The sequence below is a fragment of the Onychomys torridus genome, chromosome 13 (assembly GCF_903995425.1).
Source record: "Onychomys torridus chromosome 13, mOncTor1.1, whole genome shotgun sequence".
NCBI classification, from domain to species: Eukaryota; Metazoa; Chordata; class Mammalia; order Rodentia; family Cricetidae; genus Onychomys; species Onychomys torridus.
Window position 1 is genome coordinate 58,860,754 of NC_050455.1, and position 20,485 is coordinate 58,881,238.

The following is a 20,485-nucleotide window of genomic DNA, read 5'->3' on the forward strand; positions in this document are numbered from 1 at the left end:
ATAATGTTCCTTCAACCACTATCCTCTACAACAATGGTTCTTTTCAACATGTGGACTGTAACCCCCTTGGGCGTCAAGCGACTTTCATAGGGGTCACCTAAGACCATGGAAAACACAGATGTTTACATTATGATTCATATCAGTAGCAAAATTACAGTTATGAAGTAGCAACGAAAATAAGCTTACAGTTGGCAGTCACCACATTAGGAACCATTTTAAAGGATGGCAGCCTTAGAAAGGTTGAGAACCATTGCTCTACAACATTTAATCTCTCTCACCTACAATCCCTAAGGTAACAGGCCACAATGTTCATTCATTCATTCATTCATTCATTCATTCAATGTTTACAAATGCATTGTGATATGTTCTAACTGTGTGAAAAATCAATGAATGTGATTTTAAAAGCAAATGATGGGGATGAAGAGATGGCTTAGTGGTTCAGAGTGTTTACAGTTCTATCAGAGGACTGGAGTTCAGATCCCAGCTCCAATACTTGGTAGTTCACAAAGACATGCAACTCCAACCTCAAAGGATTACATGCCCATTTCTGGCTTCCATGGACACACACACACACACACACACACACACACACACACTTGAACACACAAAATAAATTCTTCAAAGCTGATTGGTGCACACTGATGTGGTCTCAAAACTCAGGTGTCTGAAGCAGGGTTACATAGTAGGATATTATTTCAAAAACAAAAACCAAACCAACTTGTTAAATTATATGTAATCTGACCAGAGATATTTATCTTTTTGAAATTGACAAGATTATTTCCTATTTGGATGTTATGAACTGACTTTGAGATATGGCAGAGTTCACAAAAACAAACAAACAAACAAACAAACAAACAAACAAACAAAAAACTCTGTTCTTTCCTATAGCATAGAGATGTTGTGATGAACTTGTATTTTGCATGCAGGCATAAATATCTGTCCCACAACTTATAGTAAATAGCCTACTGTTGACCATGATATTCCTTTTATTGCAAAATGATATAAAACAGCTGTAGAAATAACAGGAAGATAACATTTTTTTTACATTATCACATTATGGATATTTTTCCCTTTGTACTAGAATTTACTTCCTGCATCCATTTTTGCTTTATCTGGAACATCTTATGTTGGGACGTCTACATCACAGAATGTTAGTTTTGAATTAAGAAGAGCTTATGGAAAGCTAATCTCAGAATGATGACTTCTTTGCTTTCTGGGCCTTTTCCTGAGCACACTTATTTATGTCCAGAGTGGAACTCTGCTCCAGCTGACTTCCACTCAGCCATCAATTCTTTTTGGACCTCTTCTGGTAGCTCATAGAAAACCTGAGGATCAATGTCAGATGGGAAAGTAACTTTTTCATCAACACAATCTTGTTCTTTATTTTCTACTAATCCTTCCCGAGAGGTGGTAGCTACTGTCTGCTTGTGGCTATCTGCAGTGCGGTGTTTGGAGAAAAGCTGTTCACTCTGCAAATTTGGAAATGAATGAAAAACTGAAACAGCAGGATTTGTATTGGAAAAGTGGAATCCTTGAGAGTCTTTAGGTCCTTGGCTCATGCGTTCATCTTTTAAGCGATTGTCTATATAATAGGAACAATCCTTTCCGCATGATGGATGGGAGGAACTACTGGTACTCAAGCCTGATGTTCCTGGCTCACAGGAAGACACAGCTGACCCATGCTTGCCAGTAAACATAGCATCTCTGGAGCTTAAGGAACCACCTTGCATTTGCTTTGTAGAAAAGAAAGACAATACGCCTCTAGAGGCATGTAGTGGACAACTTAAGCTTCCTTTCCCTTGAAGATTTTCTCTAGGTTTTCCAGAAAGGATTTCTTCTTGAATGTCTGCTGGAAGTTGCTTAAAGACTTCTTGGTCAACACCCTCAGGAAGTGCCTGGAGTGGAAAGTCACTTGTGTCTTTTTCTTTAGAAAGACATGTGGCATCAGAAGGTGACTCCCCAGGTCTCGTACTTTCAATTCTTCTACTCGGCAGACAATCCCAGGTTGCTTCTTTCTCCTTGGAAACATCTTCATTGTGAGTGTCTTTCACTTTCTAGAACACAAGTAGAAGAGCAGAACTTAGGAGACTGACATGCCTTCAATGTCACTGCCACTGAAGTACCCCTACAGCTAGTGTCTCACAAATGATTTCCAGCCTGATCAACACTTTCAGTCTTTGGTTGCCAGTGCCAAGTAACTACAAATGATTAATCTACCCCGGTGAGTTACACTACTGTGTAGCTTATCATGCTATTCATACTTTGCTTGCTAACTCGCACTGAGTAGGAGACTAAATATAAGGAAGGGACTTCAACAATCATGTGTTCCAACATCCAATTCTATAACCTAAAGTGATACAATGTTATTAAAAACATGCAGAGATCACCAAGGGCTGATTTTCCAAAAATTTCTTGTCTAAAAGGTAACATTTAACAGAAAGAAACAAAAATAAATAAAAGTAATATATAATATATATATATATATATAAATGTGTAGATGGTTTTGCTCATTATGTATACTGTGTTCTGTCTGCATGTGTCCCTGCACACCAGAAGAGGGCGCCAGATCTCATCGCAGATGGTTGTGAGCCACCATGTGGTTGCTGGGAACTGAACTCAAGACCTCTAGAAAAGCAGGCCCTGCTCTTAACCTCTGAGCCATCTCTCCAGCTCCAAAATATATTATTTTTTTAAGCATAACACTATATTTATATAAAACTTAAACATTTACAACCCAAGTTTACACAATTTTTCTTAAAATTTTTGCATTTGAATTCCCCTTCCAGTTTTATGTCCACATACTGAACTACAGCTCAACAATTATTATAATACTATCCCAATCTTAATGCAATGGCAATTAATTTCTAGATGTGTTTATATTTATAATTTATAGACCAATCCACAATATTCTTATATTCTTCTAGAAAATGTGTTAACACTTCCTGCACAGAAGCACCATACTGCTTGACTCTTGTATTGTGATGTTTACACTTTCCTCTTAGATTACAATATATTTAAGGCCAGCAGCCATCCTATGATAGGAACTACAATCAAGTAAATCATCCAAACAGTAACACCTCAAAGAATCTCCAAATGGCACCAGATACAAGTGTACATTGCATGTTTAGCCACAGCAGCGCAATGAAGGTGTACTTACAAAACTGCGCTTGCCAGAGTGGGATGTCGTTGACAGGGACGAGGTTAGGTAGAAATCCATGGGCCCCTTCTTTGCAGTGTTCAGTGCCTTCAGGTTGCAGAAGCATACACTTAGAAGAGTAAGGTGAAATGGCATCTTCACATTGACCATATTTCGGAAAAGTTTCATAAGGATATCAACCAGGGGAGTCATTGCATCATAATTTCCTAAGTCAAATGTTGAAGGATATAATAAGCACCTGCATCTTGATTAATATTCAAAGCATAATATTATTTACATGACTTATATTAAATTAAAATCTAAATTGGGATCATTGGGCATTTGACATTATTTACTAAATGTATTCTACATAATTATTATTCTACACAATAGTTTTATACCCTTTGAAGCTGGGATATATTTTTAACTAAGTATTTACTGAGTAAATAACTGAGCATTTACTTTCATTGTCTATTAAAAAGTTTTCCTAAGGTTAATCCCTGGTAAAACTCAAGTAATTTTTGAATGCCATAGGAAAATACTTCTATGTAGCATGTTTCTAATTCAAAGTTTCTTTTTGAAGAGTTCAATATGCCAATTACGTTCTTAGAAAACCAGCCCATACCTGTCCCTAACTTCTGAATGACATGGGATGGAACAGGGCACTGTCGACTCTCACGATTACAGTGCTTCTCAGAATAGCGACGGATGACTAATCTTATCGTATGTGGCTTCCTTCCATCACGGCATACTCTAAAATTATAAATAGAAAAACAGAATTATAAAATATGTTAACATGTCTTTAAGATGATGGAACACTTATTTATTGAAGCGTCAGATGGGTTAACTGTAGTATCTATATGTACCATAGAAAATGGCACATAGTAAGCAATGCATGTTCAAATAAATAAATATCTCAGTCAACACAGCAAAGTTCTGACATTTAAAATGGGAGAGTCACTCAGAATTAAGTGCTGTCAGAAATGGCGCAATCTATTTTTATAGTCCAAAACATAGTTAAAAAAAAAACCTATGAAATCAGCAAGAATGTTTGTCAGTTATAGATCCAATAGAGGACTAATAGCCAGAATATATAAAGAACTCAAAAACCAAAGCATCAAGAAAACAATCCCACTTTAAAAAAAATTTGTCTCTGCTCCCTAACTGCAGACTGATGGGATCAACCACCTCATGCTCCTTCCTGCCTCGGGCCACCTCACACTCCTACCTCCATATCTTCCCCATTTGGAGGGACTGTTTCCCTCCCTTAAGCAAAGAAGCAAAATAAATTGTTTCCACTTAAAAAAGAAAGAAAGGAAGGAAGGAAGGAAGGAAGGAAGGAAGGAAGGAAGGAAGGAAGGAAGAAAGAAAGAAGGAAGAAAGCAAGCAAGCAGGCAAAAAGAAAAAAAAAATTCAACAGCCTTGGCAAACAGGGAAAAGTAAATGAAAACTACTTTGCCATTTCATCTCCCTTCCCTCAGAATGGCTACAATGAAGATAAATAATAACAAATGCTGCTAAGGATGTGCAGGAAGGAGAATCCTTATTCTGCTGAGAGTACAAACTGGTACAGCCACTATGGAAATCTGTGTGGAGGTTCCTCGGAAAGCTAAAAGCAATCGACCATAGGACCCAGCCATTTCACTCCTGGGCATACAACCAAAGGCCTTGATGAGGAAAATTTGGGGCATGTGAGAAGAAAGTGGATGGACTTAGGACATACAATATTAAGCAAGGTCATATAATCTCAGAAAGAAATAAAGCACATATTCTCCCTCATATGCAGAATCTAGCCAAATGTACATGTGGGTACAGTATAACACAAAGAAGAGAGGACAAGAAAGCTTGGATATAGGGGGATGAGGAAGGGCTGAATTCAACTGGGCCACACCTGCTGGCAGCCTATATAGAGGACATGGAAGAAGGAAGCTCGCTGTCTCTATTCCTGCGTGCTCTCGCTCTCACTGGCAAGTCCATTCCTTCACTGGCATTACATATAGAGTTGGACTTAATGTCTGCTGAACAGAGGAACTTCATGCCTGAGGCTGTGAGACCAGCTAAACACCTTGGACTGGAGAAGTCACAGACCCTAGAGGAAAACTTACCATCTCATTAAACTGCTATAACATTGTCAGGCAGTGGCGGTGCACACCTTTAATCCCAGCACTCAGGAAGCAGAGGCAGGTGGATCTCTGTGAGTTCGAGGGCAGCCTGATCTACACAGCAAGTTCCAGGACAGCCAGGACTATACGGAGAAACCCCGTCATGAAAAACACAAAACAACAAAAACTGGTATAACATCTAATTTTCTTCTATATATTTATCTGTATATCCACAGATGAATACAGCTCTCACCCCACAGCAAAAAAGCGTCCTTTTGTAGCAGACGGAGGTCATTTCAGAGACTCACAATGGACAAAGTGCACACTAAAAGTGCCTGTGGTGTGCTCCACTCCAAACAGGACATGGACAACAAAACCCCTATGCCAGGGCAAAGGGAGCAGTGCAGAAGAGGGAGAAGACAGTGAGAGCCAGAGGCCTGGGAGGATGGCTAGACCCCAGCAGTGGTCTTGGCTGGACAGCAGAAGGGGTTACATAGCCCCTCACCCAGTTGGGGAGTGTGGTAGTTCGAATGTAATGGCCCCCCTTATTCTCATAGAGAGTGGCACTGTTAGGAGGTGTGGCTTTGTTGGAGTAGGTGTGGTCTTGTTGGAGGAAGTGTGTCACTGTGGAGGAGGGCTTTGAAGTTTCATATATGCCCAAGCCAGGCCCAATGTCTCAGTCCATTTCCTGTTGCCTTCTGACCAAGATAGAGCCAGCACCATGTCTGCCTGAATGCTGCCATGCTTCCCGCCATGATGATAATGGACTAAACCTCTGAAACTGAAAGCTGCCACCTGAATTAAGTGTTTTATTTTTTAAGAGTGGCCATGGTCATGGTATCTCTACCCAGGAATAGAAACCATACCTAAGACAGGGTGCTATGGGCACCAGATGGCTCCTGAGGGAGTCAGCAGAAGTAGAGGAGACGAAGTGAAAGGGATATGGCAGGAGGGTATCGGAAAGTTGGTGGGGGAGAACAGATATAGTAAAAAAAGACATACAGGAAAATACCTTATATTCACCTAAAATGTGTATGTAATACACATAAACTATATATAGAATATATGCACACACACACACACACACACACACACACACACACACACACACGGTTTAAAGAAGTTACACCACTTGGAGCAATAATGGCCCCCAAGAGCCATAGACTATCAAAAACTCCAGTAGCATGCATGAGAAACCCCCTCCCAAGTTACTAGTCAGGACAGTCCAAAGTTTTCAAAACAATACAGGCTATTGCTGTTTCCCTAGACTGCCTCCAAGAATTTTATGGTAAGGGCCTATTTCTGAAGACACTTTGGACACAGGTCTTGGGAATTATGGAGTTAGTTGGAACTGATCCAGAAGCCTCATCCCTGAGGAGTGGCTCTCCCAGTATCGGAAAGTACAATGCAAACTGCCAAGGGAAGGGAGCATCCAGTCGTGCTAACCAGCTGTAGCCTGGTTGAACTATGACTAGACTGGTCATGTTTGGGAAATGGTGTAATGGTGATGCTTATATTTTGATGATAACCAACAGCTGCCTAACTGGACTTAAGGTCCACTCAACAGAACACTAGGAAAAAGCTGAAAGCAATTTTAAACTAGTGCCCAGAGAATGACTTTTTAAAATACAGCCTACCTTCCTTTCCGACCTGTAGGATTAATCAATAGATTCTGTAGAAGAAAAAATGATTTCACACACAGACCCTAGATATATTTAAATGATGTTTACAACAGATAAATTCTATTATCTCTCCTTATAAAAACAAGGTGCTGTGGTGTGGTGTTGGGGGCCCTGGCAAGCCAAGACATGCACAGATGCTAACAGCTGGTGTCTCAGAGGTTTAGAGCACCGGCTCTCTTCAGGATTGAATCTTCCAGGCCAAGCACTTATACACAACACATACTTCCTGTGGTTCTTCTATGCAGGGCCCTTCTCCACAGCCACACATTTCCGAGTACTCGTGAGCTGAGGTGGAGTGATGACCCAGTTTCAGCAGCAGACTCCCCAGAACAGAATGAGCCACATCACTGGAGCTGAGTCATGCACAGCCTTGAGCATGCAGCCAACAGTGAGCTGCATGGCTCTGCTCCAGACATGAGGCAAGCTGCTCGGAAGTACAGAAGGCAACTTCGGATCGTCTGTTTTCTGCGACAAGCATCAAGTTGTTTCATCTCTATACAGCTCGTCCTGCTTGGATCATTCCAGAAGTACACATGTTCTAAACCAATGTGAGATACTTCTAAGGAGATGAAGTGATGGAAAATTAACATTTTCTTGTGAGAAATGAGAAGTGCACATTTCAAAGATAACAAGGAGCACTAGGGAACATTTCTTGTTCAGCTTACGTTGTATTTTTGTATATTCAGACCCCAGTTGACACATCATTGTTAGCTCTCAGGCCAGAGTCCCTGAACACACTTGGATCTGCTCACACACTGCCCCATTTAGCTTTGACTCCAACAGTCTAAGGCTAGGAGAAAAGGAGGTTCCCACTGCTTTCTCTAGCACTGCTACCTCGGCATCTTCCTGTTCTGAACCATCACGAACCCGAATACCCATGCCTACATAAGGAGGGCAGAACTGGGGCCGAGTTACCCTTTTCCACATCTTCCCCTTTTAACTGAAAAGCGAGTCGTTACGATGTCAGGAGCAGAGGCTACGCAACAGAAACACACAGAAGTTTTAAAATGTCCTTCTCACCTAAAGACTATAAATCTAGGAATATTAGAGATACCTAAGAAACCATTCAGGTAACTACCGTGGCTCAAGATCAACATAACCACCATGTTATGTGAATGAAGACTAACAGAAGTAGGTAATTTTCATTAAGACTACGTGATGAGAGAAACCTGACAGCAAATGATCTATCTTGCACACAGTTAATCTGTAAAACCCAACACAGAACATGAGGTCGTTTTTTCCCATGTGGTGCATACAGGATGAAGATAACAGATGACAAGGGAAAATGAAAAATACCTGTTCAGAAGGCTGGAAAGCAGTTCTTCAATCTTAGCTTTAGCTTCTGCTTCCGATGAACACTTTTTAAATGTATCTTCTTCACTAAACGACTACCAAAGAAGTATAAATTAATATAACTCACAGTGCTTGTGCCAAATCATCTTTACCACCTTACGCTAGTGCATAACTTAAAACACGCGGTTCTCTTTTTCCTTAACTCTTGGTGTGTGCAGTTACTGTGCACACGTCGTGAAATCTGAAAGCACTAGGACCAACTCCAACCTCTCTAGGACCACAGCGAGGCTCCGATGGTTCCGCAACTCTGAGTCTCTACTTGGGTAAGTTATTTAACCTTTTGAAGGAACAGTGCCCTGCTCTTCAGGGAGGAAAGAGGAAGGAAGGGAGGCAGGCAGGAAGGTATGGATCCATAGCACTATCTATCTCCAAGGCTTATGGTGAAAATAAATGCACCAAATATGTGGAGCACTTTCTAAAGTGCCTGGCACATAAGAAAAAACCCACACTAACTGGATAATTATACCTTCCCCATTCCAAGTGGCTGGATTATTCTAAAAACAAAGATAGTTTTAAAAAGGTAAAAATGTTTTCTTCACATGTTTGTGTGTGTCAGGATTTTAAGGCAGTAGTAAAAAGGAAATAGATAATGATTTAAAACTACTTACAGGCAGGTTTCAATTTTAGATCTTACCCAAATCACCTCTCATGGGAAGGGATCCCGTAAAAGCAGCAAAGCAAACTACAGTAGTGAATACTGAAGCCAGACTTCTTTATCTTAAGTGGCATCATAGCCAGCACCTCATTACATAAACACCATGCTCAAGTAGGTACCTGAGGGGGTCCTGAGGGTGTGACAGGCGAGTTATCCTCTCCAAAACTGAGCTTGTGGATGCGCTGAGCAACTGAAATTCCTAATTCCTTTTCTAATGTTTTGATTGAAAAGGTCTGGAGATCATACACACTATTGATTCCCAGTACTTCAAGACGTTTGGCAGTTTTATAGCCAATACCTGAACAACAGAAATGCATTGTGTTACCAAGGCTTTGCTTCTGAAAATAAAACTACTCTAAATATTAATGTCTCCACCATATGATAAGTTCCTTAATACTTTACTAAGATCAAACCTCATTACAAAATACATTGATTTTCTTCCACTCAGGGCTTGTGAGTTATACAAACTTCTTTGAAGCCCTCCTAACATGCAGCATCATCTAAGAGACAGCCAATGTGTTCTGTCTGAATAAAACATACTTTTTATAGCCTGTGATGTGATACTGTGCAAAATCTAAAAAATAAGTTATAATTCATGTATGCAAAAAAAAGACTGCACTGCAACAATTAGAACTGCCAAGCAAATTCATAAATGGCACACTACCCAGGAACCCTCAGTCACGCTAAGTAATATTTGCCATTCTGAAAAAACTAAAAGAAAAAAAAAACACAAAAGTTTTCCTGCTATACAAACTCCATTAAACTAGTCATATTTTATGCACAGGAAAAATAAGCTATGAAATGTTTTTTCTAAATTTTATTTAAAAATAATAATCTGGTTTTATTTCCCAGTAAAAGCAGTAAAGTGCAGGAAACAGGCATGTAGGAGGAATTATTAAATTGAGTGACAGATCACTTTACAGCAGAATTCAAGACTGACAATTAGAATAAAAAGAAAAAGTAAAAGTGTATAAAAACCACAGATGAGGGCTGGGGATGGAGGCTCAGCTGGCAGAGTGCTTGGCCAGCTTCCACAAAGGCCTAGGCTTTATCCCCAGCACTGCATGAAACCAGATGTGGTTGCAGAACCCAGGATGTGGCCATAGAGGACCAGTAATTCAAGGCCATCCTCAGCTACAGCAAGTTCCAGGACAGCCTGGGCTACATGAGACCCTGTCTCAAAACAAAACGCAGATACCTTAACTAAAAAAAATTAATTCAAGCAAGAATGTACAAAGATCTCAGCTAGTTACAATCTAACATCACAAATCAGAACAAACTCAAGACTTCCATTATACTGTATTCAAGAAAGTAAGTCAGGATATAAAACAAATTAAATCATACCAACATTTGTCTAAAAAGGGAAGGTGTGTCACTTATGGTGAAGTTTCTGTTGTCTCAGAAATCCATTTTCCCATCTTATTCCTAAATCCCTACAAAAATGAACTTTAACATACTCGTTAATATTAATAGCCTATCTGTCCATGACTACTGAGTAGGTCATTTGTCTTTAAAACGAGGAACTCGGGGACTGGAAGACTGTTCAGTTGGTAAAGAGCTTGTTGCACTAATACTACGACCTCAATTCACAGCCCCAACATCCACATAAAAAGCCATGAGCTTTGGCTCATAACCATAACCCCAGAAGTGAGATGGTAGAAACAGGAGGATCTCACCAATCCACGAGCTCAGGTTCAGTGAGAGACACTGTCCCCAAAAATATGAAGTGATTGACAAAGATATTTGAGGTTGACCTCTCGGTACACACTTGCACATCCACAAACACACAAAACTACAGGAGACACAGAAATATTTTTTAAAGGAAAGCGTAGGCCTAGAAGCTTCTGGAAGTTCACTGTGCCACTACACATACAAGGTCCACAAAGAGATGTTGTGGGACATTGTTTACACTGTGTGAAGATGTGTCACTACAATTGGTTTAATAAAAAGCTGAATGGCCAATAGATAGGCAGGAGAGGTTAGGTGGGACTTCTGGGCAGAGAGAGGAACTCAGGATGATGAATCTAGGCTCATGGAGACGCCTGTGAAATACACAGAGAGTCAGACATATAGAATGGAGGAGAGGTAGAGCCACACAGCACAATATAGACTAATAGAAACAGGAATTTAAGTTATAAGAGCTAGTTGGGAACAAGCCTAAGCTAAAGGTCAAGCTTTCATAATTAATAAGTCTCTGTGTCATTATTTGGGGGCTGGTAGTCCAAAGGAAGTCCGATGAGAAAGACCTACTACAAAGAGACATTGCAAACAATGAACTCGCCTCTCTGTGAACTGTACAGAGACTGTAGGTGTGGGACCATGTGGCTCCAGGGCACCACTCAGAACCTTATGTGGAAAAGTACTCTCGCATATAGCTTCATACAGATTTGTTCCAAAAACATTTCAGGTTTTTGGGTTTTTCTCCAAAAGCCAAGTGTGTGCCTCTAAGACTTAAATGCAAATTTAAATTAAAGAAACTACAGCAAAGCCAATATACAGTCTTCAAATGTATTTGTCTTACCAGGCATTTCCTTTATGTGGTTCAAACTGTGAATGAGATCTTGACAACTCTCAGGTAACAAGACTGTTTGCTGATTTGGTTTAAAGACACCAGAAACTAACTTTGCCAGCAGTTTGTTGGGAGCTACTCCAGCACAGGCAGTGAGCTCAAGCTGATGATGCATGGCTTCCCGCATCTCCGCCGCAATCTGCGATCCAACCACAAGCCTCACGTGGGTGATATTGTGCAGGTTTACCGCTACAATGACAATGTTATTACGGCAAAAACACTCATTTTTTTTTCCACAAAAAGCTTTGAACAAGCCCAGGATTTTGTTTGTATCCAACCCATCCCCCACCACTCTTCTATCTGTGTCTTTAGTTCTTCATAGGTTTCTATAAAGTGACCAGATACCTAGGGTCTGTGATAATGAACACATGCTGTAAGGGCTTAATCATTAACAGACTATGAAAACACAGCTCAAAAGAAGTTCTGTTGATGTGCATAAAACTTTTATTCACATTCACCAATAAATAAGTAGAAATAAATATGTATTCATGCACTACCTGAACACCCTAATGAAGATCATGTCTGACTGGCTCACAAGTTAGAAGATCTGTTTATGACATTATAAACACATTTTCTTTGGTGTGGAATGGTTGTTATGTGGACCCATTTTTATCCTTAGGACTCATGCTCAAAGAATCCATGATGACTGTCACAGAGCCTACAATTTACTCCCTCATGGCTCATTGATCAGCCTAGCTCAGAGTGAGCACACTGTCTGGAGAAAAGATAATAAATGTGCCAAAATGATGACTGGTTTGTCTATAACAGACAAGACTGCTCCCACCATGATTCTGCAAATGTCTATACTCATTGGAAAGAAACTGCTTTTAAATCTGTGTGGAGCCAGGCACTTGGGAGACAGAGGCAAGCTGATCTCTGAGTTCAAAGCTATCCTGGACAACAAATAAGTTTCAGGCCAACCAGGCTATATAGTAAAACCCATTTCAGTAAGTCACTTATATAGAAGAGTAGTAATGAGGCATTTTTTACTTGAAATATAAAATCTATCTCTCTATACACTGATGTGTTTGTTCTATACAGCAAGGTCTGCATCGGCTTTAAAAGCAGCACAGAGATATATCTGGAATCTTATTAGCGTTCCACCCTGGTGACCCACAAAAGACCACAGGCACAAGAGACACAGAAGCTTCTTGTCTCCTAGAAATGGTGGCTCCCCCCGCTTCTCTTCTGCAGAGACTGTATGGGAGGCTCCACACAGGGGCATAAGAGGAGACGCATGCTGAGAAATCGGACCAACTAGGTCAGGCTGCTCTTACACGAAGAGCTTGTCTTCTATGTGAATGCTCCAGCAGTCCTGGGTGTCCAGAAGCCTAATCAGACAGTCACAGACACTCACTGCAACTTATTTACAGATGCAAATATCCCCGGAAAAGCATCAGTCCTCCACACCTTAATATGTGAAGATGAGCCACAATGTTTCCTTGCTATTATCTACTATGGTCATTGAAACTGACTAATCTGAAGGCTGGAGAAGTCACGGGCACACAGCAAGATGGTTCTGTGACTAAAGGCCTGGACAAGATTCAACCAGGATTCAACAGGGGACTCTTAGTGCCTCATAGGAACAGAAGGGATCAGGGAAAATACACACCAACAGCACATTTAACCAAGCTCAAAATTCAGGAGAATTAAAAACAATTTTAAAACAAAGTAATACGCCAACTTTTGTAACTTAAGAATGACCTACAAAGGTAGGGTTCTTGATAACAGAGAGGGAAGAGAATGGGAGGGTAACTCCCTCAGAGAGATGAAAGCCACCGCAGCACATCCCTACACACCACTGAACTATTCTGAACACTTAACATAAACCAGCAAGATCTCATTTGGGTTGTCTTAGATACTAAACAGGACTATACCTCCAGAAAGGCCACCATCTGTCAGCGACCTCACTGACTATGGCATGTGCTCAGTTATGGTCACGATGGGAACGGGGAGGAAGCACTCACACTGGTCATTGTAAACATGGCCCAACACAGCCACTGATGGAATCTCATCTCCTGGAAGCTGCTGGAGTCTTTTCTCAACCATTTCTGTTAGGTCCACAAAATTTTCATCAAATCCAAGTCTCTCAACAACTGGACTAAATTCTTCCAACAACTCTAAATTGAAATGATATTGGAGCACAGATATAATTAAGTTATAACTAGAACAGAATTCAGTTTAATGATTAAGATACCAAACACAGCATATAAAAGTGTGTATTCTTTATGTATGACACATACATAACACAGCTTCATACCCTTTTAATTTTAACTTAAATTTTTGTTTGCATGTTTTGCCTGAATATATATCTGTGTACCATGTTTGTACCTGGTACCTGCAGAGGCCAGAAGAGGACACTGGATCCCCTAGGGCTAAAGTTACAGATGGTTGTGAACACCCATATAGGTGCCAGGAATTGAACCCAGCTTCTTTGGAACAAGCAACCAGTGCTCTTAACCACTGAGCCATGTCTCCAAACCAGTCCCACAACCTTTGATAACATCTTCAGTTAACAGACTTGAGTAGAGGCAATATTAAAAGAAAAAAATCCAGAAATAATATTCCCAAGATAATTAATCACAGTAATGCATCTAATTCAATCTTCTACATCTATAACTTTTTTTTATCTGTAGTATACTTTAAAAAAAAATCTAAGCTTAGAGGTAGTTAAAATCTTGAAGTGAATGTCAAGGAATAAATTATAATCTTAGAAGAGTATAATATATTTTAGCTATATTCCCCACAATAGACTAAACAAAATAACATTTAAGACTAGTTCTGCGAATACACTACAATGAAGTGGTTGGTGAATCTTTCCTTCAGTACATTCCCGAAGATTAAGTAGCTGAAGTGGCATCACCTTCAAGAATTCAAATCGCTAGCATCAAGGCAAGATTTAGCCATTAAAATGTTCTGAACCAAAACTCCAAATAAATTCAAAAGGATTGAAATTAGATTGAAAACTAATCACTATTTACAACATTAGAGTTTTTTTTTTACTTACCCCTGAATCTTTTTCTAACTAGATGATGGAAAGTACAGTAGTTCCTTGGCATTCACATACACCAAATATATTTTTAAAAAACTGGACAGTAATAGAAGATACTAATGTTGGCCTTTGGCACACACACACAAACACATAAACTTCATATGTACAAAAATTATCTTTCTTCACAATATTTATTTTCATTTTATATCTTAAAACTTTATTTACATTTTCCTATTACTTACATGAAATAGTATTCATGACCAAATTTAAATTACATTCAACTATTCATTTTCTCACCACAGCTATAATACTGAATGAAAGATACCTTCTTACAAAATTAAATATTTGTATTAAATTTAATTATTTGAGGGCACATAAAGCTACCTTCTTACAGAATTTAAAATGTATTACATTTATTTATCTTGTGGGGAGAGGGTTATATGCTATAGTATGTGTGGAGGTCAGAGGACAACTTGCCCAAATCAGTTCTCTCCTTCTGTCATGTGGGTGCCAGGGATGGAACTCCAGTTGTGGGGCCTAACAGCAAGAGCACATATCCACTGAGCCATCTTGCCAACTCCTTAATAGTTTTTGAAGTGAGCAAGGCCTGATGTTTTTTTAAAGTGTTAGGAAAAAAGAACTAGATATATGGCACTTTATTAGCAATATTTGTATAGTGAATAATAATCCCACATGCTAAAATATGTGGCGACTAACTTGTACCTGTGACCTTATATGACATCTCCCTATAGCGGCTCAGGTCTTCTCCATTCACGAGGACCAACTGGGGACATTTTTCTTTTGCATCTCTGACAGTCATAAGTTTCTTAACTCCAAGTTTCCTGGCTTCATAGTTGCAAGTAACCACCAAGTATTTCTGCTGAACACCTATAAAAAAATAAGTATCACCTGAGGAAAGGAAGTAGAATTGAGCATTTTAAAATACAGTTTCCTAGTTTCGTGCTGTAACAGTGTAGGCGGTACCCCACTGTCTGCTGCTGTGGTTGTTTGTAGCAATGAGGCTCACACCCACAGCCTTGTGCATGCTGGTCAAGCACTCCACCACTGCTACGTTCAGAGCTTTCTTGGTTTTGCTACTTCCCCACTCTCCACAGTGGCCCTGAACTCACCGTGTAGCCCAAGCTGCCCTCTAACTTGAAATCTTCCCACCTCTGCCTCCCTTTTGCAAGTGCTGGGATCACAGAATTGTACCACCTTGCCCAGCTCACAATGGGCTTTGACAAGAATGAAAAGATATCTGAGTTAAGAACAGCAACCTCTATCAAAATTCTAAGAAGAAACATCAAAAGGGTTTTTGTTGTTTTCATTTTCTTTCCCTTTTTTTTTTTTTCAAGACAGGGTTTCTCTGTGTGGCCTTGGCTGTTCTGGAACTCACTCTGTATCCCAGGCTGGCCTTGAACTCACAGAGATCCACCTGCCTCTCGAGTGCCCGGATTAAAGGCGTGTGCCACCACTGCCCAGGGAAACATCAGGTTATTGAGCGGTCTCCCACTTACAAATTATAAAATACCAATTTTATTCTCCCATATCTTAACTTTTATCTTTAGATTTTTCTAATTGGAGAAGAAAGAAATTATATTGAATAAGAAAACACAGAATAATTGCAACAGAATTTGCATAGAAGAATATGGGCAGTTACACATACACAAAAGGGGAGCTGTGTTTCTCAAATTTAAATTATCATTAAGTCAATATACTATAAGGAATTTTCAATGGTAAAACAAATTAAATCCTTCAAGGATTCTTTGTTAGACAACTCAAAGCCCAATTAATTTATATTGTCATATAATACACTGGAGTATGTTTACCAAACAATAAGGCCAATGAAAATAATAAAAAACAATTAAATACAGGTTGCTGCTAGAAAAACTCATTTATCTTCTGAGCAAACTGCCAATGAATGTAAGCAATATTCTAAAACCCAAACTATGGCAATCATGAGAGATCTTGTCCCACTAAGAACCTTAGCAATGAACGATAGCCCATAATAATTTGTAGTTTTACCGTGAGGAATTATTTTGGGTTTTCTTTAAATATTGACACCATATACCTACAGAATACACCAGGCATTTAAGATTGCTAAAATTATTTGCTTTCTCTTTTTACACACGTTAATTGCTTCATGGCACTGTCACATTCATCTGTGTATATAGAATGAATGTACGGGAAAAAATCTATACAAAGATAAATCAAAATTAGTTTTGCAGATACATCTTTCATATATCTGATGTCTAAAAGTCTCAGTAGGTATATAAAAAGGTCAGACTGGCAAACTCCTTAGTTAAAAGGACTCCCCACAGCATGTCTTGGCCTGAGCTGGTTGCACACTTTTAAGTAAAAGCTGACCAAGCACTCACACCCCTCAGTTCACCATAACCTGCTACATCTTAATCATACAATACCTTTTAGTACAAAGTAACCACTGGGCATCTTGTGCTAACTAGAAATGATTTCAGAAGGAAAAACAAAAAAACAAACAAAAAACTGATCTCCTGATTTAAATCCTTGACCTCTTGGGAAAGTTTAAAGATTTAGCCTCACCTCAGAGAACTAAAACCTGGTCATCCCTTTGTTCTTCAGGGAATCAAGGGGGTAGACTGTGACTTACAAAAAACAGAGCCAGGCCCAAGATGAAAGCAGGAGGCAATACTAAAAGATCCTCCCCATAGACATGAAGGAAAAGCTGTTTTCCTTCCTGAATGCACGTGCCTACAGAGGGGAGCTATTACATCTCTTCAGAGCTCATTCTGGTTTCTGTGCATGTGCTACCCACGCTACTGTGGTCACGTTTACTAAAGAGGCAAGACTTGGTACACTAACTCTTAGTACCAGAGCAAATACGACTTCCAACCAAGTCCCTAAAAATGGACTCCAAGAACCGTCTTCATATGGTTAATAAATTGGAAAAAAATAAATCATACTTGAAGCTAATTTTATCACCACCCAACAAAGACACCATCAATGTGGATTACCTAGAGGTTTGTCCTTTAATTCTGGATTGGAGATCATTTCTACTTGGGCATAAAAGCAATCCAGATCCACATGAACTATGACTCTGGATGAAGAGATTCGTGTTGGTACCCCTCGATCAAAAACTGCTGCACAATACACAAAAGGAAACAAATATATTCAGGATGCTTATCATCAGTGAGCAACTAACAGATACTTAAAACATCTTATCTGGAAAAGAATGTACAGTGACTGGAAAGGGTTTTTTCCCACTTGAATTTTATGATATGCCAAATGCCAACTTTTTGGATACCCCAAAGTATCTACAAATCATAAAGGCATGAAGCTCCATCAATAAAACATGTCTTCAGTCCTGTTTAACTAACCAGCACTTCTTCAGGTTCTTCCTTTTTTTTTCCCTCCTCAGAGTAGGTAATTTAAGGGGGAAACTCTCGATCAATAATGAAGTGGCACAAAAGCTAGGACTATTGTAAGTTCTTTAGAAACTTTTAAACAGTAAGTTGTAACAATGTTATTTTCAGCCAACTTGAGAATCACTCAACGTGGCCTGTTTATTTTAAAAAAATAATCAAACCGGCACAACACAACCTGTAGGTTCCAGGACACTAAACTTAGCTCCCATGAGAATAAGATTTCCTGTTCTGAAGTCCCCAGTGTCCAGAACAGTGCCTGAGGCGCAACAGACAACAAAAAATTAATCATTGAGTTGAAAAACCGAGTTATCTGGTTTCAAAAACTAGGATCAAGGATGTACCTGAAGCCTTGGGGCCAGTGAGTGAATAGTAGTTTATGTTATGTGTGGTAAAGGAGGCAATAGGAACAGTTCCCTTTAGTTACTAACGAAGCAGCCTAAATGCAACCCTGGGCTAAGAAAAACACATCTGTAAGAAAACTGACTAATTCTGAATTTAGTGTGTCTTTCAGGGGATTAGTTGTGTACTGACTTTAATTTTGACATTTTGATATATGTATCAAGGAGACATTAGAAATATTGTTATTAGGGAAATAACATGTATGCCACAACTTTTCTGTTCATTGGGGGTTGGGGGTGTCAGGGAGTGGAAACCCAACGCCGGACCTGGAGCCACAAGGCTGGGGTGGAAGTGGGTCACCCCGGGACCCCAGACAGCTTGCTAGATTCGAGGCCATCCTTTCCTACCTGGACTGAGGCCAGGTCTCTACGCCTAAACGGACGCCAAGGTCGTCCGACATTCTCCGACTCGAAGCCGCCGGAAGCATCAGGGGTCCCCTCGGGAGGTCAGGAAAGCCTGCCCGCCCCCCCGGAGACAGGTGCACCCCACTCATGTGTGCAGGAATATGCAGGGTCGCCCAAGCGTGCAGGAGCCGGCGCAGAGTGCCCGCACTCCCCAGGCCCTAGCGGGACCGAGAGGCCGCGCCCCAACGACCGCCCCGGGCGCCCGCCCTTCCCATCCTTCCCTTCCTTTCCCGCCATCACCGGGGCGGGGCGCACCCCGCGAGCTGCCCGCCGCCCCCACGTCCAAGGGCTCCATGGCGCGAGCGGCGTCTTCTTCCTCCGCGGGGCCGCCTTCCTCCTCGGGCTCCACCCCCATCTTCACCGGGGGCCAACCGCAGAGCAGCTGCTGCACGGTCTCCTAGGAAACCACGGCCCAGCCTCCGGCCTGACGCCTGCGCACTCGGAGCGGAGCAGGCTGAGTGGCAGAGGGCGGGAGGAGAGCGGGCAGGACCTCTGCTAACTGGTGGAGGTCGTTAAGTGGAGGAGGAGGAGGAAACCAAATGGCCTTTTCTTTTTTCTTTTCTTTTTTTCCATCTCTCTTCTTTAATCTTTTAAAAAGAATTTTATTAACGTGTATGTGAGAATGGATGCCATGTGAGTTCAAGTGCCTGCAAAAGCCGGAAAAGAGCGTTGGATCCCTAGAACCGGAGTTAACCGGTGGTTGTGAGCCCCTTGTTTCTGGGAACTGATCTTGGGTTCTGTGAAAAAGAACCAAGTACCTCACCTCCGAGACCTCTCTTAAGCTCCATTCTTTTCTTGTATTGATTCGGTTTTCCCTGAAGGCTTCAGTGTTCAGCTCATACCAAAAATTTTAAGTTTTTAAGTATATTCTCTGTCTGATGATTGGTTAGCAAAACCGCTAACCCCTAAACATGAGTGATGTGTGTTAATGGAATTGGGAAAAGAGTATAAATTATATTAAGATCGAGGTAACCAGGTAAGGGACATGATTAGGAAGGATGTGAAGGTTTGTTGAGTTTTGTTTGTTTTATTTAAAGAGGCTCTGATGCATTGAACCCATGAATGGTTTATGTTGTTGTTGTTGTTTTTTTAAATAAGGTTTTGACACACTTGCTTTCGGTCATAAAGTCGCCATTCCAGACTCTGATTTTGCTGACAGTATAATTAAGTATGTTGTGTAACTGATCTGAACCTGCTGTAAAAACAAACGAAACAGGCAAACACTTTCGATTACATAAATAGAGATAAAACAACATAGTTTGATATTCTGATGTCTGTAAAGCACATGGCACATTAGGAGCTCAAAATATCCATGCCTTCTCCTGGGGTGCATGTGTGCCTGCATGTTGATATTTGTATGTGTGTGCATCTTCGAATACATTTCTCCCTGCCCTGGTTCAGTAGAACATATTGATTGTAGAGAGGAAATGCCACATTTTGCTTTCTACTCCTTTGATAAACACCATGACCAAAATCAGCACGGGAAGGAAAGGGTTTATTTGGCTTACCCTCAGCCTGCTCTTTCAGACCACCCAGAACCACCCCCTCAGGGGCAGCACTGCCTACCCTGGCCTGGGCCCTCCCACATCAATCATTAATCACAGACTTGCCTACTGGCCAGTCTGATGGAGGCATTTTCTCATTGGAAGTTCCTTCTTCCCAGATGAGTCTATCTTCTTTCAAGTTGGTGAAAACCTCATCAGCAAGTCATCAAAAGACAAAAGAACCTCAGGCTGTTTGGGGCTCTTTAGAAAAATGGCTATTTACCTTTAGTCTTTGTGTCTTATCT

The 20,485-nt window shown here is 40.6% G+C and overlaps 1 protein-coding gene across 5 annotated transcripts; it reads right to left on the reverse strand.

Annotated features, from left to right (window-relative positions):
• Window positions 1-968: 968 nt before the first annotated feature.
• Window positions 969-19,052, reverse strand: Poli (DNA polymerase iota). 5 transcript variants are annotated; one of them, XM_036205149.1, is made up of 10 exons: window positions 18,952-19,052; window positions 17,483-17,605; window positions 15,213-15,377; window positions 13,465-13,617; window positions 11,450-11,686; window positions 9,048-9,226; window positions 8,217-8,308; window positions 3,762-3,889; window positions 3,158-3,363; window positions 969-2,054 (listed from the first exon to the last, which is right to left on the reverse strand). In XM_036205149.1, exons 1-10 carry the CDS (start codon window positions 19,049-19,051, stop codon window positions 1,236-1,238), a joined length of 2,202 nt encoding a protein of 733 aa, XP_036061042.1. In that variant the 5' UTR covers window position 19,052; the 3' UTR covers window positions 969-1,235. The 5 variants fall into 5 exon arrangements, with proteins under 5 accessions (XP_036061042.1, XP_036061041.1, XP_036061044.1 ...); XM_036205148.1 differs by having other exon boundaries at window positions 17,483-17,608; XM_036205151.1 differs by lacking the exon at window positions 18,952-19,052 and adding an exon at window positions 18,640-18,942.
• Window positions 19,053-20,485: the final 1,433 nt, after the last annotated feature.

Excerpts from the sequence above, each read along its gene's own strand:
- Poli (XM_036205148.1), bottom strand. The coding sequence starts at position 19,051 with ATGGGGGTGGAGCCCGAGGAGGAAGGCGGCCCCGCGGAGGAAGAAGAC. Across the intron at positions 15,378-17,482 it reads ATTAAAGGACAAACCTCTAG|GTGTTCAGCAGAAATACTTG; the intron begins GTAATCCACATT and ends ATTTTTTTATAG. Across the intron at positions 13,618-15,212 it reads GATGTCATATAAGGTCACAG|AGTTGTTGGAAGAATTTAGT; the intron begins GTACAAGTTAGT and ends ATTTCAATTTAG.